A 27,002-nucleotide genomic window follows, 5' to 3' on the forward strand; every position below is an offset into this window, starting at 1 on the left:
CCCCTGATTGTTCACCAGAAGCCCAGGCAGGGGGCAGGCCCTGCAAGCCGAATGACTGCCTAAAAGCCAGTGCTGCCTTCGGCATCAGGATTACCCTACAGCAGCAAAAGTGCTGGGGTTTCTCAAAAGCAGCAGCATCCTGGCACCAGCCAGGGTCTTCTAAAGCCTGTTGGTTCAAATTACAGTGGAGAGCGCCTATTTCCCTAAGCATATGCTCAGTCTCTGTCCATAAATACAGAAATGTGCTTGATGCCCTGACCTTAAATATACGGGCCCTATTTTAGCACCACAGTGGGAGGTGGTTCCCAACATTGAAAATCTTCATCTATACCACACATAGGGCGTTACTAGACGAGGCTCTAGCGCGCGTTACCTTCCGCAGTCACGTCGAGGCTTCCAGATGACGTTCACGAGGATCCGCCGTTATCCCGCGGTGAAGCCTCTTTCTCCCGACTTTAAAAAAGTGAGTTTTAGGACGCCTTTTCCTGCTGTCCCGCGGTAATTCGGAGTACGTGTGGGAGGATGTGAGGTCACTGCGGTCCGCACTGGGCAGGAAAAGGCGTGCTAAGGGGGAGTGGTCAGCGGCTTCGGTCAAGCCGCCTCCGCCATTTGCGCGCAGTCCGGCAGCTGGGGCAGCGCGGCGGAGCGGCTTTTTTTTATTATTTCCCCAGTGACAGTTTGCGCAGGAACGGAGGAACGGAAAAGTGGCTGGTGACTCCTTGCGGTGGGCAGCTACCGTGGCCGCATAATGGCGGTGCTGTACGCTGCCTGTTAGTGTGGGTACCAGGCTGGCAGAGGGCAGAGCTGTTTGTGGGCTGCTGCCATGGCTACGGCCAGATGTGGGTTGGCTCCTTGGGATGGGGCACAGGGCACAGAGGCGGTCATCGCCGCCGACACCTCAGAGGCATGATGGGAGATGTAGGCACAGAGTGGCCATGCAGACGATTGACCTCGGGTCATATGACACCCGCCACGACCCCCATCAGGAAGTGAGCGCATCAATGTTGACCCTCAACAGCACCAGCAGCACTTCGGCTGGCACTGGCACTGCCGCCGCTGCCGCCGCCAGGGCCGGCGGCGGCATCACTGACGGCTGCGCAAGTTTGCGGTCTTTCGGACGTGCGCAAACCGTGCAGCGAGCGAAAAAAAAAGCCGCGGCAATCAGGCCGGTGTGGCTGCGCAACCGTTCTCGCGGCGGCAGCAGCACAACCGGCGCAAACTTCCGCCACAAATCGAAGGCAGGTGTGGATGATGAGGCGTCACGGCTGAACGGGAAAAGCCGCTTTCACCGCTCCTCAACGACGGAACACCCGGTACGTCTAGCAACGCCCATAGTATCAATCAGATGATCAGCAATGTTGCCAGTCAGATGATCTTTCAGTGGCAGGAAAGGGTAGGGGGCAGGATTCAGTTTAATCCACTACTCCCCACTCAAAGCTATCGTTTTCACCTACTTTTCTTTGAGTAGGTAGGGAGTTGCCTTGAGGTCTGCTTCCACACATGCTTGCCTCCAGCTCTGCTGGAAGAATTGTTTTGAACTAAAGGCTAAATTAGAAACCATTTCACATAGTCCTTTAAAAGAATATATTAACAGCAGGCACAAGGGAGTGATTTTTGTTTGGACCATAGAAAACAGGGAGGAGAGGGTCATCCTTTACTCTCTCTTGGTGTGGCTGTGAAGAAAATATTGGCCCCACCCCAGTGCCTGCTACTAGCCCAGATAGGAAAGATCCAATTCAGGATTTTCATGACTAATGGTTGGTTATGTAGAAAGAGCATTCTTTATTTCTGACAAAAATTACCCCTGCTTCTGCTGCTAATTTTTGTTTTAAAAAAAATCTGATGTGGTTTTAATTATATCCTTAGCATCATGTCTGATTTTAAATTTGATTTAAGTTCTATTGATTTCAGTTCAATTTATTTTCATATAAAGTATTTATGGTTGGGTTGTTGAAAGCCAGCAGATCCAACTGCACTAAGAACCTATTGAAGCAGACATGTTCCATGTGGCAATTTCCTCTTTTCTGAGGGCTGCTCTTAGGCCACATAGTATGGGGACACTCAGGTGGTGATATGTGGATGGCCTTGAGCAAGTCACACTCTTTCCACTTAAAACTCCATCCCATGGCACAGAGTTGTGGTGAGGATAAGACACAAAAGTTAACAGCTGTGGATGTGATTCCTGTGAATGATATCTGAAATTTCCCATGTGAACCAACACTAAACCAATTCAGGCATATCAAAGGCCTAAATCAAGAGGAATCTGGATCATACCTAGAACCAATCCAAACATAACGTTGGAGTTCCATCAACAACATCTCAGCTGTTATTGCTTTGCTAATTAGTAGCTCCATGGGGCTGCTTTCTGGAGCAGAAGAATGGTGTTCTGAGAGAGGTTAGCTTAACTCTTCCTTCCATGCCTTTTCCCCTAAAGCTGCTATTAGGTCTGCTGAGAAAGGTAGGAATAGCATCTATACCTGTCTTCCTCACCCTGCAAGCTAGTAGTAGCTTCAGGCTAGCAATTTACATCTGAGAAAGAGCATGTCAAGAAATGGTTGAACTCTTTCTCTCAGAGCAACACTTCCCCAGTCTTCAAAACATCCCTTGTGGCTTCTAATTAGCAAATGAAAGCCCAAAGGAGATCCTAATCACCAGTCTCCCATATCATGTCTAGTTTAGCTCTTAGTCACAGTAGAAACAAATCCAAACCAGAAAATGTAATAATTGGATTCTATGTATTCAGGCCCCATTTAGGAAAGAAAGTTATATGAGTACTTAAATCAAAGAGACTTAAATATGCTTAATGTTGGCTGGCTTGTATCCATACTGTATTAGAACACACATGCTATGGATCCATTTTCCTAGCTGGAATATCATAGGCTCTTTGGACATCCCAGCTCTTGACACAGCTGGGCAATTATGAAGAAAGCAAAGGAATTTGCTTGTTCATATTTAAAACTCTTTAAAGGCTATAATAACAGAAAAATAAATTAGCATAAAAAGAACCTCGAGCATATTTATGTTAAATTACTGCTGGTTTACACTTACATGGCAATATTCTTAAAGACGTGAATAATTCATCTTTCCTTATTAGCTTTGTGTGGTATGAGTTTAGCCTCAATGATTGCATTACTTAATCAGCTCTTGTAGTAATTTTATGACAACCTAAATTTTGATGGCCCCCCAATTAAGAACTGTATTCATTTTCCATAAATTCTCATAGCAGTGTAATAATTTAGAATTGTTTCAGTGTACCTGAAATCCAATGGCTTCACAAGATTCAGATTTTCTTAAAGATAAATGTAGGTTTCTTCTCTGATATAGTTTTATTCTTTTGTACAGCCAAACTAAGCCAAAAAAAAACCCATTAGCAAGTATTAGGTTTTGTTCTGTATTTTTAGCAGTTTGGGGCAACCATGTAATGTAGTGGTCAGGCCATTGCTCTGGAAATAAGAGCAGCAGGTTCCATCCAGTCTTATGTTGGATCCAGGATCTACCTTCTACAAGATAAATTGCTCTGCTCACAGAAGATTCCTCCAACCAATTTTGGGGGATCCCCTTTAATCATCACACTATTCAACTTCTTCCCATTCATTTCTCTTAGAACATCTGTAGAAGAGTAGACAGTTGTGGATACAAGTAGATTGGGGGCAGAGACACAAATCTCAGCCCCCTCGAAAGCATGCTCAGCATACCCGCCAAACTCTAAATCAGATTCCAATATTTTATTTTTCACTTTTGTTCACTTTCTCTTTGGACACACATTCAAAGTGCTTCAAATGAGTGAGAGAGAGAGAATAGAAGCAAATAAATACCTACGTTAAATAGCGTATACATATCAATGTCGTTAGCTAATCCAGTAGCCCTACACCAACAAAAGCCTTGGCAAAGATGTCCCTTTTGCCCTGCTCCAACTCATTTATACCAACCAATCAGGCTTAGTTCCAGGGATGGCCACAGTTCAACGTATTTGCCAGACACAAACATCTCATTAAGCAAGCCAACAGCCGTGTTCTTGACTGACACTAGATGCAGGAAAGGCATTTGAGCAATCTGCTCTCAAAACTGTAGAAATTTAATTTCTGGCTTTCTCTTCTACATTGTTGTTCTGTGCATGCAGACTCTCTGAGGGTGGCACAAAGCAATTGTATCCTTTGCCAGCCTTTTAAAGTCCTCTGAGACTTTAGGACTCACAGCTCAAATTAAACATATACATAAAGGCACACTAATACCAAGACAACGTCCAGCTTTTTCTCCATAAAACATTCAGGTCAATCCAGAGCAATATTGCAAAATTCATGGGGGCCGCCAAGGGCACTCTTTGTTCGCTTAAATATGGGTGTCTGTAGTGATGCCTTAGGCACAGTCTCAGCAGGACTCTGATTAATTTTTCACGCTAGCTGTCCTCTTAGAGTTATACATCCCGGATGCCGCTTTTACCCTGTTTAAAACCTTCAGTGCTGTATCTGAAAACTAAATACTTTATGCTGATATCTTCCAATGAAGGCACACATTTTTCCTACCTGTTACTGTGTTTGCATGGTAAAAAAATGAATTTCCATAGGCTTTCAATAATCAAGGAATCATGGTCTACTTCTTTGTTCCAAGGCAAGTTATTTTACTTTGGGAGGGTGGAACAAGCAGCTCCACAGATATTCTACCATTTGTGTGTCTACAATAGCTTTGGTTTAAGAGATGAATTGCAGCAAGCCGTTAATTTGACATACACGTAAGACAGAGAATAGGCTCACCTACACCTGCAGCCCTTTGGGGAGTGGGGAGGGATGATCAGGGGCCACACGCCAGCGAATTGTCCTGGAAATAAAGAAGGATGTTCTGGGGCGCCATTCTTTTTTTTAAAAAAAAGAGGAGACATTTGCGCAATTGCACAGGTGCGATCCTGCACGAAGGTGAGATTTACTTTATTTTAAAAAAAACACAACAAACTCAACAGTGGAAGACACCGAGCGCCATCCCAAAGATGGCAAAAATGCTTACCCCTGATGCCCACGGACTCCCCTCGCACAGCTCTGTGCCCGTTTCCTGAGCCCTGCTACTCGTGGGGAAGAGGGAGTACCCTGGGAGGGAGAGCCACACTGCCCACGGAGCTTGGGATGGTCCCGAAACAGCGGGGGGGAAATGGAAAAAAAGCAGTCCCAGATATCCTGGGAGAACTGAGTGCCTGTCCCTGCTTCATTCTGGGATCAGATCGGCTTCATTTGGACATGCAGGGACAACCTCGTGACCACCCCAGGCAGGTGTAGATTAGGCCAATATTTCAATACATTAAATACGGTTTATTACTAGTTAAGGAGCTCACAATATGTGCTCATAACATAAATGCCAAAAAAGCAAAACGGAAAGCCCACTTCTCCATTAACTATAGGTTTAAGATTATGCCAGGTTAATACATATTAACTTTGGAAATGCAAAATTGAACAATGTCAGCATTCTGTGAGCCATCGTACGGGACAGAACTCTGAGCTGCAATATGAGAACCAGTAAAGGGAACAGGTGTCTCTACAGCCAGTTGCATAAACTAACTCATTAATGGATTTGAATACTGCATTTAAAATTAATAAATGATTTTAAAAAATCGTGGGTTTGGATCTGGATTTAGGCCTTGGACCCAGATTTTCAGCCTGGTCTGGCTGGACTTCCCCGCCCCCTCTTGCCAAAGGCAAGCCCCTCCAGCCCCATGATATGATACACAGGCAGCCAGGAGACCCTGTTGAATGGGTGAGCCGAGCCCTTCTGCCCATGGAAAGCAGCTCCCGGATCCAACCCATGCTATAAGTAAACATTTCTTTTCAAATCGTGCTCCACAAATAAGGCAGTATTTTTAGCTTACTGAAATTGTATTTTTGCACTGTCATGTAAAAATTGATTAGCCGTGTCCCCCACTCTTACGTGGGAGTGAGCTCCACTGGACTCAGGCAGGACCTATACTACTGCTTTAAAATGGTTTGTAACAGTAGTGACAACTGCTGGGGCCCAAGACACACTCCAGATGCAGTTTTCAAACCGTTTTCAAAGTGTCATGTCTTGCTTGGGGTAGATCTGGCCTTAGTGCCATTTACTTCTGAATAAGCGTGTATAGGATTGCACTGTTGATTTTATAGAGAGCATGAGTGGAAAACTTGTCTTAAATCAACTATTCTTAAATATAGGGGACGAGTCCAGTGCTCCACTGTGTCCAGTGGGGCCTCTAGAATCTAGATGCATAGAACTGTAGCCTAATATTGTTTCAGCAATATTTCCTTGCACATTTTCTCAATTATATACAGGGTACACAGGATAATGAAGGAGTTCTTGTTTATAGAGTTACTCAGGGTAGTATCCAATGGCGTCCCAGCACTAGCACTAATGACGTTGCACCAGTGTAAACCAATGTAAGTAGTGCAATGTGGGGAAAGTGGGGATTTGCTGCCAACATTTGATGACAGAGATGAATTTCGACAGCTAACTGGCACTTTTCCCCATTGTACTAGTTATGTTGCATAAGCGTTGGTTTACACTAGTGCATCGTCATTAGCGGTAGTGCAGGGACACTATTGGATAATACCTTTATTCAGGGATACAGAAAACTGCCTTCCTCTGAGTCAGATCCTTGGTCTACCTAGCTCAGCGTTCTCTCCTCTGACTGGCCGTGGGTCTCCAGGATTTCAGAGGGGACCTTCCCAGGGCTACCTGAAGATGAACAGACTGAACCAACATCCTGGTGTGTGCAAAGCATGCACTCTGTCACTAAACTGGGGTAAAACCAGAGGCAGATTGGTGAACCTAGCTAGATTCAGAAGCTCTTTTCTTTGCATTTGTCTTTGATCCCATAAACAAGGCAGATATTTACAAGGCTTATTATCTCCGGGTAAATGCTTAGGTCAAGAAGACATGGGAGAGAAAAGTAGATTCCATAGTGCAGGTGCACTGCTCCTCCAGTTTAAATTATTTTGGATTCACTGAATGTATTCAAGGTCATGGATTGTTTTAGGAGAGCAAGAAATGGAAAGCATAGTGTCCTTTCAGTGCAAGCTCTATAATCCTTCCCCCTCACACAAACACACACACAGAGTCTCCCTTGGATTTACTTTAGGCTCCTGATTCTCTCTCAAAGATACATTTATGCCTCTTTATCATAATACTGCCTTAGAAGCAAGTCAACCTCTCAGCAACCCTGTTTGCTATCTGTCTCCAAATGCACCATAAATACTCTCAGTAGCACGTTTTGTGTATTTGATTTTCCACCATTAGACTGCATCAATCTTTCATCATTAACTCCGATAAATCACACGTTTTAAAACTGAAAGGACTAATTCCAAGAGACAAGGTTTGCTTTTCAAGCTTTTTTTTTTTTTGGACAGCTTATTAGCACATTTCCAAGAATCTTAAAGGATAGGCTGTATAGGGCACGTGCTTATTAATTAACTACCTGAGATATTTAATCAAGAACTGGGTAATTACTTCAACCTGTTCTCATTTTGCTTGGCTTAGTGTGATGTAGGACGGTAGATAAAGATAGTTTAAAGATGTTTATTTATTGCACTCTCCCTCTCTGTTCTAACACAGTCATGAGCCCATGTGGATTCATACTCCTATGTGTTACCTGGTGAGCAGGGAGTAGAAGCAGACATGAATAGACATTGTCCTTGTGAATCAAGGAGATTTATATTTCTCTGCTATTTCCTGTTCATGTCAACACACAAGACATCCACTCTACAGCAAGTTAACACCTTCCTCCCCTCTTTTTCATGCTGGGGCATGCACTAAGAGGAAACTATCAAATATTTATTCATAATAGTATTTAGTAAAACAAAATAAGTGTGATCCACAACAAAATTTGTAGTGCGAACTGCTCCTGCTTCCCGTTCCAACCTACTAATACCGCCTCCCTTGTATGTAGGTGGTGCCTTTTTGAATTTTTTTGATTTATTACATTTCTATACCGCCCAATAGCCAAAGCTCTCTTAAGCAACTGTACTCACGGCCTGAACACTGGAAGTAGAGGGAATGATTTTTTTTCTTAAAGGGCTTTTGGAATTGCAATGATTTTTTTTCTTAAAGGGCTTTTGGAATTGAATCAACAAATTAACAAACAAAAAAAGAGAAAAAACTCCGTTTCTTCCTATTCAAGTTTGTTGGCTTGAGATGCTTAGAGAGCAAAGCCAAGCAGCTCTTGCTGACATTCAGCTAGTGTGACATTTCTCCCCTGAACCGATGGGTCATAGTCAGGACAGAAGTGGAGCAAAGCAGGACTAAGGAATTTGGGTTTTCTTTTCTTAACTTTGTGCAGAAAACAGAATTCACAATATATTTATTTATTTATTTATTTATTTATTACATTTTTATACCGCCCAATAGCCGAAGCTCTCTGGGCGGTTCACAAGCTCTCTGGGCGGTTCAATAGCATTTATTACATTTACACAGAAGAGCCAGTAAGGGCATCCCATTTGTTTTGTGCCATTGGAGAAATAACATGCATTGAAATGGGACCCATGAAGATGAGAGATGCACTCCAATTAGCCTGGAACCCTGCAATAAGGCATATTCATATATCTAAATCTAATGAATCCCAGCTGCTTTGAGCTCTCCCAAAGTAAACAGCTGGCTGTATTTTAGCTCATCCCAGGCGTAGCAGAAAGGTCCTATAATGTGTATAAAGCTTTAACAGAACTACAGCACAGGATTAAGAGTTGAAAAGGCATTTGCATTTTAAGAAGCAAAGCATCCTCAAGTGTGACTCTGCAAAGAATATGTTAGATATTCTAACATATTCACGTTCCCTGAATATGTGTGGAGGTTCATATAGGCTTTTTTTTTTCATTTAATCATTTCTTGCTTTTAACTTCCATTACAGAGCAATGGAATTTTTTTCAAATGCCCAGCTCCACTTTCCCTCTTCCCATAAGACTCAAATCTGTTTTAAATTAACATCTTTAGAAAGTCCTTGGGTTATGGTCAAGGGCAGGGAATCCAGAATTTATATTTATTGCATGTTATTATTATATTTCTATCCCACTTTTTTCCTCCAAGATTCCCAAGGTGGCTTACACAATCCTCCTCCTCCTCCATTCTATTCTCACAATAACCCTGTATGGTAGCTTAGGCTAAGAGTCAGTGATTAGCCCAAAGTCATGCAGTGAGCTTCATGGCCAAGTGAGGCCTAGAACCTGGATCTCCCAAGTCCCAGCATGACACTCTAACCACTACACCACATATGCCACTTCTCTGACCCCAAATAATTATGAGGACACATGGTGGTAGAGACACAGAGTGTCATCACACAGGGGGAAATCGTGTTTCCTTACTGTCACTTCTCACCCCTCAAGTTTGTCCCTCATTACTTCCTCTTTCAAAAGCGCAAGTAAACAACATGCACGTGGCCCATTCAGTGGGCCATTTTGATTACACTGCTTCTTCTGCAGACAGCAGGAGGTAGCGGCAAGTTCCATCTCAAAAAATAAGCCAGACTTAACGGGGTGCTTTTTTGCGGGAGACACACGTGACGCAGACAGCGTTGTGAGAGGAACCCGGAAAAATCCATGAGTGCCCAGCAATGAGCTTTCAATAAAGCGCTCATCTGATGATGCCCACAGTGCTTATATCTGTGGAAATACTAGTCTGGTTCAGGCATTCATCTGAACTTGTGTAAAGAGACAAAGAGTAAACGCTCGTTCCGCCCTCAGCATCCCCATGTGTGCAGAGCTTCACCCCCTGAAAGAGAATTCCACTCACATCTGCTTGGATGCGAGTAGAAGTCTCTGTAATTAGGGACTCTGACAAAACAAACATGCTCAATCAAACAGAAATAGAACTCGAGGAGATCAGGGGCATGTCTAGACAGGGCGATATCCTGGGGATCATGCTGGGATCGTCCCTGTGCTTCCACATGATGCACAGGGCATCCGGGAGCAGGGAGGGACAATCCCTCCCTTGCCCTGGGATATCACCCTACCCTTTAATTATGTTTTTTTTCCCCCGCAGTCTCGTGATGATCCCAAGACCGTGGGACGTGTGGCCTGCCATCGCGGTTTTGTCCCAGCTCCTCACAAGTAACCGCAAGGAGCCGGGGCACGGAGCTTTTCAGGAGCTCCATACCCATCAGGAGGTGGGGGTGGGATGAGCAGGAGGTGTGTGTGCTTTTTAAGAAAAAATACTTTTGCAATGGAGTGCTCAAGCACTCATCTTGAGTTTAAAAAAATCCAAAATGGTGGGCACGACATCCTCGTCCTTCTGGGGGACGATCTCACGATCATAAAATCTCAAGATCATCCCCCTCCACCCCCCTTGTCTAGCCATGCCCCAGGAATGGTGGGGGCAAGGAGGTCAGATGTTTTGGTCAGACTCAAAGTGTGCAACTACATCCTTCGGCACACTTTTAGCTCTCATGAATTCAGCTAAATCCCTGAAAGAGGCATTCACCGAGTCTCAGAAATGAAGTTACACTTCACTGAAATACAATTTTATTTGTGCAAGGGATGAAAGTTAGCAGTAAGCCTATAACATAGTAGAAGTCCTCTCACCAGTAAAACTCCTTTCACCAGGCCTTAGTGAATATAAACTTGAAGCTTTACCCATTAGAAACAAATAGGAAGGATAAAACTAGATTAAAGCTACCCAAGTGCAAGACCCAGGCATCCTGAGTTACGTTCTGCTGCTTCTGGAGATGGTGGAAGTGGATGTGGGATGCTTCCCACTCAGCCACAGCGGGCATAATTTCAATATGTGAAGCTCAAAATAGCTGCCACGCTCGCTGAGTTTACAGCTCACGGCCTGCCTCCTCACTGCAGCACATTTAGGCATTGAAACTTTATACCCCAATTAGCAGTTTCCTCCTCATCCCTTCCAAAAATCACATCGTATTTCATTTACCAAGCCTTGCTCCCATTTCCATGTATGTATGCCAGCATTTGTGGAGAGAGGGAGGTTATTGCATTGCCATCTGGTCCACATTATATTAGAAAACAAGAAGAAGATGACAGATTCCCACTGTGAAAACCGCATTGCGCTCCCAATTTCCCATTCACTGTGGCCACTGGATTCCTGCAGCTCTCTGAAGACAATTAAAAAGTTCACTTTTAGTGAATGATGCCTTCTCTTTAAAAAAAAAAAAAGTCAACTTTTGGCAGCACCTTTTGTATGAAGGTATGAAACTTTGTACTACATGTAACAAAACATGCATTATTTCTGGACTAGAACATAGAGGACTAATGTTAGTGCTGTCCACAGTGGTCCTAAGAAAGTCAACCGAGTTACTTGCATTTCAACTATTCCTATTACATAGGGACAACCTCTATTTTCTTTTACTCTGGAAAATCACTATCTCTGGTTTGTCTTTTGTGGAGACCAGGGGAAACTATAACAAAACATAGCACAGGATGCTATAAGCCAACCTTCCCCAACCTGGTGCCCTCGGGATATTTTGGACTACAATCCTGCTATGTAGGGCTGGTGGGAGTGAAAACATCTGGGGGGCACCAGGCTTGGGAACACTCCTGTAAGCTCAGCTGTCACCCAATATTCCGTGGCTACTGAGCATTCTCAGTCCTTATTGTGCTGTTTGGATTTGTTTTTTGTCCCATGACATTCTCTGTTGTTGTTGATTAAAAAAAAAAAAAGCTGTTCTCCTGCAAACTTTGATACCGTATTTCTTCGATTGTAAGATGCCATCGATTGTAAGACGCACACTAATTTCAGTACCACCAATAGGAAAAAAAAACCTAAGACACACCCACGATTCTAAGACGCACCCCATTTTTAGAGATGTTTATATGGGGGGGAAAGTGCGTCTTAGAATCGAAGAAATAGGGTATGTCCCTCTTGTTTCTCAGTGGCCCCATTTCTTTCAGTATTCACCTCAGTTTCCTGTTAGAAGGAGTGATATCGGAGGTGTCTTTTTAAAACTTTTGAAAATGAGCCTACATAGATGGCAGTGGTGGAAGGGAAGCTTGTCTATCCAGAAAGAAAATGTGGCTGAATGGGTTTTGAATTGCAGCTATCGCACAACATGTACAACCAGATTCATTGTACATGGATCTGGTTGTACATTGCAAGTAGCCTGTAAAGCATTCGAAATGCTTTAAAGGGGAAAGCTCTTAATGTTAAGTTTACTAACACTCTCATGATTCAGAATGTCTGCTTTGGACAGGCTGTTGTGGAGTAAATTAATACCACGCATAGCAGCGCCATGTAGAGTCTTCAGCTGTATCTCATGGCAGGGAAGGAGAGGACCTCAGGCTGTGATCCTTGATGCAAGATGAGGGGTGATTATAAGGTCTACAAGAATGTCTCTATTTTCATTTGTGAAGTGTTGGAGGGATGTAGTAATGCCACAAAGACAGGCCTTTTTGTTTTCATTCACCAATGAATGAACCGTAGCAAGGATTCCACTGGAGTTCCAGACTCTCCTTCCCCGTCTGACTTACTCCAGAATCTATTTTTATAGAGCTCAGACACTAAGGCTTCCTTTGGTGTTTTGCCATCTCTCTCTCTCTCTCTTTCTCTGCGATTACAGACAAGACAAACTCAGGCTTGTAACATGTTGAGACTATTTTGGTCTCTCAGACTTCGTGTGATAAAAAGAAAAACACAGAGCCCTTTTGTAAGGCCCACAGTCTCTCTTGAGTCTCTTTCCTACAGATGTGTGTTAATAACTTCACCGTGGGAACAGTCACATACATCGTAGTATGTCTTGTGGCATTTTAAAAACTACGAAGCTGGAGAAATTATACTTATCTTAGCAATGAAAAGATCTATCATAGCTTAAAAAACTCTAGTTAGGCCTTCTTGTTGTGCATCGCACCAGTGATTTCCGTGGAACTGATAACACTTATGACTTCTTTAAACAAACTTTTGTAGGGGCAGTTCAGACTTTAGTGAGCCCGCTGATCTCCCATGTGTGATTATGGAACTGTGCATAAATTGCAACTGAGCATGTTCATAGTCCCTCTATTTGCAATGTTCAGCATCTGAGTGTGGTTACTTGCTGCCTCCTATTAGTAAGGCAGTTAGCAGAGAAAAACAAAAAGGTAAACAGAATGAGTGTTTACCAGTCCCACATACATACAAAGGCTAAAAAGGAGACCACATCTTTCTTTAGTGACAATATTCACTCACAATATTCTTGCATATAAATGCAGGTACAGCATAGGGTTTGTTCAGTCCATTTTGTGTTCCATTACACAGGCAGGAAAGAGAGAGAGAGATTAATGTGCTCTCAGCAATGGAGGAAAGCAGAGTGGGGAAAGAAGGGGAGGAGCAAGAAGCTATACTGTAGGCTGTAGAGATTCTGAAGCTAGCTATGCTCAAAATTCCCATGCATTAACTACCCAATTGCAACACTGTCCCCTTCCTGTAACTTCCAGATGAGGTTGCAATATTCCCAACAAATGTCACTCATGAGGTCAGTATCAGCAAGCTAGAGGAGAAAAGGCCCAAGATAGCCCAATGAGGACTGATTAAGTTCAGTAGCAACAGAATACTGGGAGTGGGAAGGAAAACAGAAGAGAATGGAATGGAGTGGCTAGAATTTTGAACAAGAAGCACTTCACCGTTAAGTCAGGGAGGAAAACCTAACTCGGGGTCAGCCCAATAAGAACTGAATCTGCTCAGTGGCCATGGAATGCTGATTGATAGTTGCTGGTGGAAAGGAAAACTGGAAGGGAAGAAGAATATAATGGAGCAGCTGAGATTCTGAACAGGAATCAAAAGCCAATTTCCACATTAGGAATCATTAAGAAAGGGATTGAAAATAAAACTGCCAATCTCATAAGAACATAAGAAGACCCATGCTGGATCAGACCAAGGGCCCATCTAGTCCAGCATTCTGTTCACACAGTGGTCAAGCAGCTGTCAGTGGGAAACCCACAAGCACAACATGAGATGTTCCTCAGCAAGTGGTATACATAGGCGTAGCTTCTCTGATACTGGAGGTAGCACACAGCTATCACGACTAGTAGCAGTTGATAGCCTTCTCCTCCAGAAAGAATATCTTTATATAAGTCTATGGTGTGACCACTCCCTAACTATGTGTATAGTTAGGGAGTAGATAAGGAGAGGTTTTTCTCCCTCTTATAGCACTAGAACACAGTGTCTTCCAATGAAGTTGATTGGCAGGAAATTCAGAAGAGACAAAAGGAAGTGCTTCTTCACACAGTGCATAGTTGAGCCATGGGATTCGTTAGCACGTGATGTGGTGATGTCCACCCACTTAGATGGCTTTAAATGGGGCTTCTTACTGGTGTCTGATTGGCTACTGTGCAAAATAGGACACTGGACTTGATAGGACCTTTAGTGTGATGCTTTTCTTATGTTCTCGTGCGTGAGCTGGGCATCCACACATATAATTATACACTTTGTTCCCCTGATTTTTGTTTTCCCTCCAGTTTCCCTTTTGGGAAAGGGGGATTAATGAAATAATTGCAATCTGAATTGCATTTGTATGTGTGGACTCTTGTTTTACATAAGTTTTTTTAATACAGTGAGAGATACGTGTAATCCTGAAATGTGATTTTGCTCCCCACTATGAGTTGAAGATCCCTATTCCCATTAACAACTGAACTGTCCCTTAGTCATAGAACTATAACCTCTGCCATTACAAGCAGATGCATTAGTTTCTGCAAGAACTTGTTTCTCCCTCGCTCAGAACAGATAATATTGCCATATGGCCTATTCCACTGCACTATGCACATGGAGCCATGCTCGTTTGATTGGGCCCTCATGACAGAATCTCCCTGCATGTGGAAAGCTTACACGTCAAGGAAGAGATACTTTTAGGTCCACCCTTATTCCTGGGCTATAAGCTTTTCTCATGCAAAGAGGTTTTGGTATGGAAGTCCTTGGAAATAAACAATCCCCCATGTGCACTATGAGGTGATACATGCCCATGAGATGACTGAAAACAGTTTGAAAGGGGGGCAAACCTTACATAAGTACAATAGTTTCCATAGAAAACTTATTTCAAATCAAGTTTTTATGATTTCAGAAAGCATTTCAACTTTAAAAAATCATTTAGTTCCAGCTTTTTATGCAAATATACCATGTATGCATACATTTTTTCCATAGAAGAACAGCAATTCTTTCCCATAGAGGTAATGATTCTGCAGGCCTGTTTTTCTAAGATTTTCATAAGCTTTCATAAATCTCTGTTGCTTTATTATTTGGGGATAGTTTGCATGCAAACGACGTTAAAATTCAATTCCCACTCATTCTATAAATGATCTGTATCTTCTTGAAAGCCTTGTCATGCAGTATAACCAATCTCATTGTCTCTCTGCTGCAGTAAGGATATTTTTATATTTAATAATAGCAGCTTTTAATACACTTGTATTCAAGCAATCTCCAAAATGTGGTGGTGATTTAGAACATGTTTAAGCAAAATATTTGTATTCCTTTATGATCTAACAGTTCTGGTTCTTCATTACGTAGCCCTACCCAATATATTTAGCTAGAGCAGCGCTGAAAAAGAATGGTGGGGACTCAGCGTGAATCCCACCACAAGTCTTGACTGATGCAAAGATGCATGCAGCAGCTCTTGCGCAGCTCAATCTTGTGCGTGTGTATTTCTGGATCAAAAGCCAGGAGGTATTGGAAAGACCATTCTACCTCAGTCCCCTCCTCTGCTTAAAGCCTGTGCTTTGTTCAGTAAGTAGGGATTGTGCTGAAATAGTATGGTCAAAGAGTGGATGAGATGTTCCTCTCCATGCGTAGATAGCTCTGTGTGCACAAGTGCTTTTGACTTACTTCTTAAACAGCAACCAAATATGCCATGTGGCAGACCATTGTTAAAACAGGGACCTTTCAAAAATAGTTTGTGATTGTGGTATGTGGGGTGGGGGTGGGGGGGGGAGTGGGGGGAAGAGTGGAGAGTGGGTCTGTTGTTCGAAGACAAAAAGTCCAAAAAAAACACCACCCATTGGGCATGCCTCAGTAACTTTTTGAATCTCTGGGCCAGTTATTGGATAGTAGAGTAGTGCTCCATATTGGGCAGGGCAGGGCCACTGTAGCCACATCAAAGTACCTTTGAAGTGTTTGCAATCAAAAAAGAGTTACTTTAAGTTGGTCACAGAACAGAGGGATCACATTTAGTCAATGTCTTTATATTGATTTGTTCTGATTATGACCCTTCCCCTCCCACCTGTACTTTTCTGCTTACCACTTTGTGATGTTTGTTGCAGGAGTGATTCGTGAAAGTTATCTCAAAGGGCATGATCAGCTGGTGCCTGTCACCCTCCTGGCCATTGCAGTCATTCTTGCCTTTGTCATGGGGGCTGTCTTCTCTGGGATCATTGTCTACTGTGTCTGTGACCACCGGCGCAGAGATGTGGCCATTGTGCAGAGGAAGGAGAAGGAGCTGGCCCAATCCCGCCGGGGCTCCATGAGCAGTGTCACCAAGCTCAGCGGCCTCTTTGGGGACACTCAGTCCAAAGAGCCCAAGCCTGAAGCCATTCTCACACCCCTGATGCACAACGGCAAACTTGCCACCCCCGGCAGCACAGCCAAGATGCTCATCAAAGCTGACCAGCATCACCTGGACTTGGCTGCTCTCCCAACACCAGAGTCCACCCCAACGCTCCAGCAGAAGAGGAAGCCCAGCCGTGGCAGCAGAGACTGGGAGAGGAACCAGAACCTCATCAATGCCTGCACAAAAGATATCCCCCCTATGGCATCCCCTGTGATCCCCACAGACCTGCCTCTCAGGGCTTCTCCCAGTCACATCCCAAGCGTTGTGGTCCTGCCCATCTCTCAGCAAGGCTATCAGCATGAGTATGTTGATCAGCCGAAAATGAGCGACGTGGCACAGATGGCCATGGAGGACCAAAACGCCACCCTCGAGTACAAAACCATCAAAGAGCATCTCAGCGGCAAAAGCCCCAACCATGGGGTGAACCTGGTGGAAAACCTGGATAGCATGCCCCCAAAAGTCCCCCAGAGGGAAGCCTCCCTGGGGCCCCCCGGGTCCTCTCTCGCTCAGAGCGGTCTGGGCAAGCGATTGGAAATGCATTCTTCTGCTTATAATGTGGACTACAAGAGAAACTACCCTACGAACTCGCTTACGAGAAATCACCAGACATCAACTCTCAAAAGAAATAATACGAATTCTTCTAATTCCTCCCACCTTTCGAGAAATCAGAGCTTTGGCAGGGGAGACAACCCCCCTCCTGCCCCACAGAGGGTGGACTCTATACAAGTCCATGCTGCTCAGGGTCAGACCGTGACTGTATCTAGGCAGCCCAGTCTCACCACATACAACTCGCTGACAAGATCAGGGTTGAAACGCACACCCTCGTTAAAGCCAGATGTACCCCCCAAACCGTCCTTTTCCCCACTTTCAGCATCCATGAAGCCTAATGATGCATGTACATAATCACCGTGGGGTGGGGGGGACAGCAGGTGACCCGAGTACGCCCTTAAAGCCAGTGTTCGGCACCCGCAATGCTAGTTTCAAGTGACCAGGAAGCTGCTAAACCTGAGGATGTATTGCTCTCTGGGAAAAGTGGAATATTGTTTAACAATTGGGCCATGCAAGCCATGGTTTGCCACCGTAGGACCCGCCCCCACGATGCAACAGTTCTTTACTCAACAGACTAACCACAAACATTGAGCCAAAAGCACACACATGAATAATGACTGTGATATTTCTCTCTCAACTGCACAGTGAATCCCAGGACTGGGAAATGAGTACTTTGAAAGCAAAAGGAATGGGGAAAAGAAATTCCAACAACAAAAGGATTCATTGATAAAGCTAACTCTAACTAAACTGTGGCAGACATTTACTATGTGCAGGTACTGTGAAATGCCCATCAGTGTTACAGCCATTTGGTTATAGCAGATTGCCATGTTGGGCAACAACTCTGTCATAGGTTTCTGCTACTCTTCTCTTTTAATAACATGTGACTGTTAACGCAAGTAACTCCTATTATTTATTGTTCATCCTTTTTGTCTTTTTTTAAAAAAATTCCTAAGGAAATTACTTCTGCATATCATCATATGAGCAGCTCTCTCCAGAAGGAAAAACAAAACAAAACAAAGTTCATTGAAAATTATGCCTATTTAACATGAAACCCATTAACTGGAGTAATTAAAAACTCTTTTTATTTTTCCAATAAATTCACTGAGTTAAATATGTTGGAGGTGGAATTCTGAACTTTGTGTTTGGACTCTCTGATCTCTTTCTGGAAAACAAAACAAAAAATGGGGTGGGGGGGAGTATTTATTTCAATGTGAGTTAATTTTGCTGGCTGGCCTTCCAGCCTCTGTGTCAGGCAGCAAACAAAGAAGCAAACTCCCACCCATCCCCATCCCAAAGTCCCCTTCCTAAAACAACGTCCTGCAGAGGAAGCTCTTCGAAAGCTGTCCCATTGCTGTGAACATGTTTTGGGTTTGTTTAGGTTTTTGTCAGTAGCTAATACTTCCTGTGAAGGCACCAGCTTGTTCTCTGCCATCTCATTTCACCCTTGCATGTGAGATGGTAAACAAAAATCCACAGTGTGGACTCATTCATATGCTGGCTTTTGCCATGCATAGCTTATGGTCTTACCGCACGGGTTGGGTTGGGGGTTTGGGGGGGTGTTTTTTTGTGGGAATACATCTGTGAATAACCTGTCTTCTTCCACATGTAAATTTGTGCCTTACACCCTCAGTTGTGTATATTTGTGAGCTGTAGTATGTACAACTTTGCCCGCTCTTCGGAATAAATCAGGTATTTATTTATCTCCATCTTCAATTACCGCCCTGGAGAACTGGAAGATGCATGGAGGAATGTTGTGGTTACTGTAATAATACCACTCTGGCCCACAAGAAGACAGGGTGGCAACAATAACACAAGGTTTCAGTTTGATTTCTCAGTTGTACCCATTTTGGTTCTCAAACGACCCTTGGGCTATGCTGGCAGTATAGAAACTGTATTGTGGGCAGCGTTTCCTTCTACCTGCATATTTTCATATAATTTCAGCAGAGCGATCCATTCTTATTCATAACCAGCAAAGAAGTCGTGATGCGTTCACTGGAGATGAGCACTATGTGCAGTTAGCTGTCTGGCTGAAAGACCCCAGGCGCACATGTGTAGCGCATGTACAGCACATGAAATGAAATAGAAATGAGTATAAAGCAGGCTGGCTCCTGCTGTTTCTGAATAACTGCTACAGTAAGGCAAACCCAGGAGGACGCTGTATAACCCTTTTTTAAATGGAGGAAATCTAACTTTGATTTAATTTGTTTCCCATGTGTTGGGGTGGGGGGTACGTGTGGGTGCACGGAGTGCGTGTGGGATGTATGTTTTGACAATGTCTCAGTCATTTGTGCACAAGTATAGATTTGGTTTTTAATCTGTTACTATAACTGTCAACATTCTGTAGCAAAAAAAAGGGGAGATGTGTGTGTTTTATATTGCCTGGACAGAATGTTTCGGAGGGAGGGTGTTGTTGCTTCAGTGTGGATTTCGTGGGGGTGGGGTGGGGAGCATTTTTTAAAGAGAAGAATTTTTATACTTCATTTGGATTTATTTTGCTGGATTTTGGAAGTGGGGCATTTTGTTTTTGCATTATCAAAAAAAAAAAAGGAAAGTCTTCAAGTTGGTTAGCAGCACACAAGTGGTCATTTAGAAGGTCTGGATGATCGAAACCAGTGTGTGTAACAAGGGTGCTTGCATATTCTTTCCTTTTGTCTCCACCTCCTTACCTGAACTGGTTTGTTCACCATTAGTGAACTATGCATACTAAAGTCAAAGCAATGCTTCTGTTAGGGATTTCGTTTTGTATTGTTGTTTTTCCAATTTCTTCCTAAGCTGCAGGTGGCAGGGGAATCATCAGGAAACAAAAAGGAGCGAGGCAGTTTCTTTCCTCCAAGCTCAGCCCCCTGGAGTTCCAAAGGGCACAGTGCCCCCTTGCTACATCTTAGCAAAGCATTCTGTCATAATGTAGAAATGAATAATCACTGCAGCTATGTACAGGGATCTGCCTTTGTAATATACATCACGCCAACGACTGGGTTGACCTTGAGATGCCCATTTTGTACTTGTGTGTGTTTTTTGTGTTCAAATCCTTCCTTTTCTTATCCCCCCTCCCCCAACACACACACACACACACACACATACACACACACACACCACCTTCCACCCCTTTGCGTGAAGAGGTTCTTAGACCTATGTGTGCCTTTGCTTTTCACCCTTGCTATACACTGGTAGACACAACAAAGACTCTCATTTGTTGTAAAGATGTAAAATATTGTGATGTCACCAACTTCCCTTCATCGCCACAACTCCCTAACATCCGATTCACAATTTAATGTATGTTGTAAAAAAAACAAAAGGAAAAGAAAAAAAAAAGATTTTAAAAACAGAAAAAGAAAAAAAATGACAAGGGAAGAAAAAAAGTCTCTTGATGACATAAAGTAATAAAACCAGACTGTTCTACCTTATATTTTGTCTCCTGGTTCTTCTTTCTTGGTTACTACTAAAAGAACATAAATTGGAATACACTGCAGACTTATTAAAAACTTTTTTTTAAAGTAGGTGCAGATAATGCATGTCATTGGTGACTCTCCCTGGTCTACCCAGCATGGGGAAAAGTGGATAGAATTTGGATACATTTGTACTCCTGCAGCTTTACAGGTCAGGATATCTGCACAATGCAAATGCTGCATTAATCAAATACGCAGCACACCAAGAGCAGAGCGGACTAAGCCCAATTCTGCCAGCGTTGACAGGAATCATTGGACAAATGTCCGAAGAACAGCAAAAGGGATTAAAATAGATGTAAAGGCCAAAACAAAGACAAAAAACACAGTTGCACCAATGTTTGTGGTTCCTGACTGACGCATTTCGGAATGACTCTTCATCAAAGGAAATTCTTATTAACGTCCAAACAACTCCTGGCTTCTAACTCAGCTTTGGAAGATCCATTTGTGAATTAGATACCTAGTGTTCTAAGCGTTGTTTGGAAGTTAAAAAGAAATGCCCTTGAGAAAGAGACATTCTTGAAACATGTTGGGAACCATAACAAATATAGGAACCCCAAAACACAGGGAATACATAATGTCGCACACAGACCAGGCAATCACTGATAGAGTTGGAAACTACCACAGCCCTTACCAGTCAATGTCCACTTGCTGCCCATGCAAGTTTTCATACTGAAATTTCATACCGCATGAATTCAGATTGGCTAAATGTTCATTATGCATAAATTAAGTAAATATAAACAAAGTAGCATTCAGATAATAAACAGCTAGTTAAGTTCACCTTGATTTGGATACTTTGATCCTTTACCCACCATTTTGTTCCAAATTCACGTCATATAACACACATTAAGTACTTCTGCATTGGAATAATCTTTGGCCAGATTTGTGACATGTAAAATTGCCTATAGAGGTTTCTACCAAGTCTACTTATTGTTCACCTGAAATGGAATTGAACAGTGATTTCAGACATGCAGGTGCCATAGTATGGTCCATACTTTAATGAGCACCATATACCAAAGCCTGTAAACTTAGTAATGGTTAAGTGTACAGTAGATTACACTGCTAAGAGCCTCTGTTTTCCCAGTGCCTCATAAACAATTATTTTACATTCCCAGCAATCCAAATGATATGCCTAGTTTCATATATTCAGAACTATGTGTGAGGGGGGAATTGTTATGGTTCCAGAATGTGGCCCGTCTCCAGAAGTGATGTTAATGTTGCCTTAACTGTTGCAAACAAAAAGAACTGCACTTTCATAAATATCTCAAATTGACATTGTTTTATTTTCTCTTATGATTAAGTTGAAGAGTTCCAAATTTGTGCAGGACTGGGTTTGTCTTCCTTCAACGCCCTTTGTGTATCATCTTTAGTGGAGGTTGTTCTCTGGCTCTCTCCAGATGTTAGCATTCGAATCTAAAGTTTAGATAGTAAAGGAAAAACAGTAGGCCAGATACAGATGCCTAGGTTGGGAAGGACATCAAAACACAAGCACATTCTTACAGGGTCATGGACAGAAGCCAACAACATCTGCATTGGTGGCGAAAAAGACACTGGGACCCTCATATGGCCCTCCTAAAGGTAAGAATCTCTGGCATAGATGTGTAGCTTAAACACACATTAAACACACATTGTGGTTGCTTTTTATGTGAGTACTTACCATTGTCAACTATGCAGCACTTTTATTTCACAATCCTACTATATGCAAGCATTTCTATCCAAGCAGTATATTTAAGGCCAAATTCACTCTTGGTTCGCTGTCCACAATTAATTAGAAACCTTGGTGTTCATAGTCTCTGTGTCCTTGTTCATCTGGATTTTAGATTACTTTCTCTAGATACTTTAAAAGTAGCATGACTTTGAAATCTTCTGTGTTTACCAAACACACTGTCTCCTTTGGAACAGATAAAGAGGAGAGCCAAATATTTGCTATCACAGAGAGTTCCTGGGCCCTTTCAGAACTGGGATGATGTCTTTTGTTTTGGAAGGAAACGAGAAGGTCATTTGGAGAAGTCTCAGTATTCCAAAAAAAAGTTGATTAAACAAATAGTTTTCAGTCGTTGTGCAGAGTGTAATGCAGAAACAATGTCAGTGAAACTAAGGTCAGTGAAAATGCAAAGTGGGTTAAGGACACTGCTTCGCAATGTGCCAGTTTACATGAACAGAATTCATGTTTGCTTTATTGTACATAGAGGTGATGGGAAGAAATGCAGTTGACCCACACTGTATCATGGGCACATACAGAACACTTATGGGGAAATAAATATGGCTTGCATCTGCCTAACACATAATATCTGCTGTGAAGTAACTGATGATTGGCTAGCCAGCCAGGAACGCTGTTGCTAGGCAATTTTAAACCTTGGACTTTCTGCTCTTATGAGGGCCCCTTCTTAAACGGCCACATAGTATTACTTCAACTGTGAAGCACACAGCTTACCCCCCACTGCCATTCCATGCTTTACACTGGCCTCTAAATTCCAGATCTCTTGGAGCAGGGATGGGAATCTCAGCTATGGGCCAAATGCCATAGTGGAGAAACTCTGAAGGGTCACATTCAAGTGGTGAGCCAAAGGCAAAGGGGTGAGGCAAAAAAACAAAAACCCAGTGTAATTTATTTATTTATTTATTTATTTATTTATTTATTTATTACATTTCTATACCGCCCAATAGCTGGAGCTCTCTGGGCGGTTTAGTGTAAAGCTCTCCCCGCTGGTAACTAAGCTGCAGAAGAGGCATTTCAGGAATGAGGGAGGAGCTGCACAAAATCCAGGAAATCACCAAGTCATCTGTGATTGGGGGAAAGGGGAAGGAGGGAGCCCAAGGGGCATAGTTTGGGACCCCAGGAGGGCTAGATTTGGCCCCTGGGCCTAAGGTTCCCCACCTGAGGTTGGTTAGAAATAAACTGTTTGCCGGACCGGATTAAATGTGCAGCTTCACATTTTAAAGTCACACAAACCATAACATAATGACTACTGAAATAAAACAGAGTTTGCTTCTGCAAACCAGCAACCATTTTGTTACAGAAAAGGATAACACTTCATAAAAGTAAAAATAGTAAAATGAAATCTGAAACTCTGCATGCCCAGCCAGCTGCCCCCTGACTATAATATTTTTAAAAAAGAAAATAAGGGAGAGGATGCTAAGGTGAGCCAAATCCTTTGTGGGGGACTGGGCCCTGGACTTTTGTTCCAAGGTCCAGCCCTAGCTGCACCACTGAGGAGGAAACCAGGACCCACGGAAAGGCTTCACCATTTTTTGATCTGTTGGCAGGAAGCAATTTATTTGTAAAGCTGCTCAATGTGAGGAGGACTCCAGCCAACAGATATGTTGGTGGGGCTGATGAGTGACAGTGATGTGACCTCCGCTCTTTTTTATGGAGGCCATTCTTCTTTCAGCTTGTGAGACAGACTAGTGTGGAGGAAAGCCAATCATTCTCGCATCCACTAACTTCGTATCATGTGAAGCCTCCTGAATAGCATTACCAAGAGAGTTCCCTGGGTGCCAATTTCAAGAACAACATAATGGACAGGACCAACGTCTGTACCTGGCATCCTAGGTCAAACAGTGGGGCTCCAGGAGGGCCCACAACCAGGGCCGGTGCCAGACTACTTTGCGCCCTAGGCAGGTGAGCGACTTCCAGCCGGGCGCGCCATTCTGAAGCCACCCCAGCGTCCTGGCTTTGAAGCCAGCGCCCGGCCAGAAGCCGCTCCTGGCTTCAAAGCCAGGACACTGGGGTTGGGGGGGCGGCTTTGGAACGGCGTGCCTGGAAGTGGCTTCCGGGCGTGCTGTTCCGAAGCTGCCACCCCGCCCCCCAACCCCAGCGTCCTGGCTTCGAAGCCAGGAGTGGCTTCTGGCTGGGTGCTGGCTTCGAAGCCAGGATGCTGGGGTTGGGGGAGCTTCAGAACAGCGCGCCCAGAAGCCGCTCTAGGAGAGCGACTTCCGGGTGCATCATTCAGCGCCCTCCTTTGCTTGGCGCTCTAGGCCGCCACCTGAGCTGCCTCTATGGCAGCGCCGGCCCTGCCCACAACCCTGGACTTTACCCTGCCCTGGACATTGGGCAGCTGGGTCTGCGGGCCTCCATTTTAATTTTCCCAATGCTCCAGAGAACTGTGGGAAATTAAAATGGCATCTTTGGCAGTCACTGACAGATATTACCACCTTTACTTTTTCATGAAGTCTGAGAGACCCATAACATAAGAGGGCCCCCTCTAATGGGCATTTTGTCCAGGGCCGCCTCAATTCTGCAGTCAGACTTGATAGTGGAAATGCAGAGATCCGATCTACCTTGTAGTAAGAAATCCACCTTTAAGCTGCAGCCCTACCTTTTGCGAGAGCCATAGCCATCCTTCCTCTCCAGCTACTGTTCTGAAAACACCCATTGTCAAAAGAGATTTTCATTTATCCTGCAAATGGTCTATAGGCATACTTGGTAAGTGGAGGAATAAATGAGGAAGCAAAAGAACATGCATGATGAAATATGAAGTATTTTCCTCTGTTCAAATCTAGAAGGATGTCACCTCATGGAATCAATTATTCAACAGTACTATGTTGGATTAATTCTTTAGGTTTGGCTAGATGGGGCGAAAGAGCTAGCAGGAAGAAAGCACTGGTGCTTTGAGATTTTTAATCAATGCAATGACATAAGATTCATTGTATTAATGGTCATCATGATACCCTCATTTACAATGTCATTTTGAAATATGAAAGCTCATTGCAAAACAGCATGCATTTGCATAATATACTGTGTTATTAACAGAGCAAAAGTGTTTTGTATAAAGAAATCCTAGCTCAGTGGGTTGTCTCCAATTGTGTCTGTCCACCGGTGATGGAACAGATTCTGCCTTTCCCCCCCTCCCTCCTCTGTGCACCCCATGTGCATGTCTCAAATCTGCTCCAGAGGTTTGGGGGCCCTTTGGAGCAAATCTGCAGGAGGAATGGGGAATTGCAGTAGGGAGGAAAGGAAGGGAAAGTCCCACTGTATGAATCTGTTCCCATGATGTTGGATGGAATCCACTGGGTCCTTTTCTGTAACTCTTGCAATTGTGAATATTTACCCAAGTAATCTTCACAGATGTCAACAAAGAATCATAGAATAGTAGAGTTGGAAGAGGCCTATAACACCATCCAGACCAACCCCCTGCTCAGTGCAGAAATCCATCTTAAAGTGTATCTGACAGATGGCTGTCCAGCTGCATTTGGAATGCCTCTAGTGTGAGAGAGCCCACTACCTCCTTAGGTAATTGGTTCCATTGTCTTACTGCTCTAACAGTCAGGAACCTCTTCCTAATGTCCAGCTGGAATTTAGCTCCCTTGAGCCCATTATTCCATGTCCTGGGATGATCGAGAAGTTCTGTGTGACAACCTTTCATGTCCTTGAAGAGTGCTATCATGTCTCCCCTCAGTCTTCTCTTCTCCAAGCTAAACATGCCCAGTTCTTTCAGTCTCTCTTCATAGGGCTTTGTTTCCAGACCCCTGATCATCCTGGTTGCCCACCTCTGAACATGCTCCAGCTTGTCTGCATTCTTCTTGAAGTGTGATGCCCAGACCTGGACACAATACTCAAAATGAGGCCTAACCAGTGCCAAATAGAGGGGAACAAATACCTTGTGTGATTTGGAAGTTATACTTCTATTAACGATATGGGTTAGTGTTAATCAATTAATTCCTTTCTGGTCAACTGAACAGTAATTTTGGAATTTAGAAAGGTAGCTTGGTCTGCTTTAATCCAGAAGGAGAGCCGTGTTGAAAGTGTATTGTGGCACCTTAAAGACTTACAGATTTATTGTGGCATAACCTTTCATGCTCCACTTTGGCAGATGCATAAAGTGTTTTTCTAAGTAGATGTATATTATTGTGAGAAAAACTACAAAGGGAGACTTCAGCTTTAAAATTATCAACAAATGTGATTCTATGCATTTAGATCTTGATCATTATGGAATCATAGGTTTCTCAATCTTTGCAGGTATTAAATTAGCAGAGCAAAGCAACATTGGTACAATTGTATTAGCACCAATTGCTGCCATCTGAATTATCACTTTTTTCTTGACACATCTGAGCATCATCTCATAGCAGTGTCGGAGAGTTACTAGGTGTTGCGTTTATTGTCATTTGGCCCCACCGTTTACAATTATCTCTAAACCTATATATCTGAGAATAAGAATTAGTTCCATTGGGTTTCCTGAAGCCAACAAAGTGGAATCTGTTCTTCAAATGCTCATGATGGAATACATCCTTTAGTCTTTAAGTGTCAGAAGACTGTTTCTTTGGTTCACCTAAGCACAGATCCTGACACAGCAAACCCAGTAGAAAAATGTCACCGAAACATGGATCAAAAGTTAATACAATTCTTCCTTCTGATGCCTGAAAATGCCGTTAGAATGTGAATCTATATAATGCTGGGAAGGGAAATTGATATAGAGAGCACCAGGGCGGAATGCTCACTGTCTGAGTCATTTCTTCTGCTCTCATAGACAACATTGGCTATTAGGGTCAGAATCTACAGTTGTCTGGATAATGGCAACAGTATGGTTTAGCTGTGCTCTTAATATAGCAAA

At 43.4% G+C, this 27,002-nt stretch overlaps 1 protein-coding gene across 4 annotated transcripts in view; it reads left to right on the top strand.

The window, feature by feature from the left end:
• The window catches only part of SEMA6A (semaphorin 6A), a 181,638-nt gene extending 161,238 nt beyond the window's left edge, over window positions 1-20,400 (top strand). For all 4 annotated transcript variants that reach the window (XM_063129502.1, XM_063129504.1, XM_063129505.1 and 1 more), the window contains one exon: window positions 16,173-20,400. In XM_063129502.1, the coding sequence (XP_062985572.1) occupies window positions 16,173-17,362 (1,190 nt within the window). In that variant the 3' untranslated portion in view covers window positions 17,363-20,400. The remainder of the gene's footprint in view (window positions 1-16,172) is intronic.
• The last annotated feature ends 6,602 nt before the right edge of the window (window positions 20,401-27,002 follow it).

The sequence above is a fragment of the Elgaria multicarinata genome, chromosome 6 (genome assembly GCF_023053635.1).
Source record: "Elgaria multicarinata webbii isolate HBS135686 ecotype San Diego chromosome 6, rElgMul1.1.pri, whole genome shotgun sequence".
NCBI lineage: Eukaryota > Metazoa > Chordata > Lepidosauria > Squamata > Anguidae > Elgaria > Elgaria multicarinata.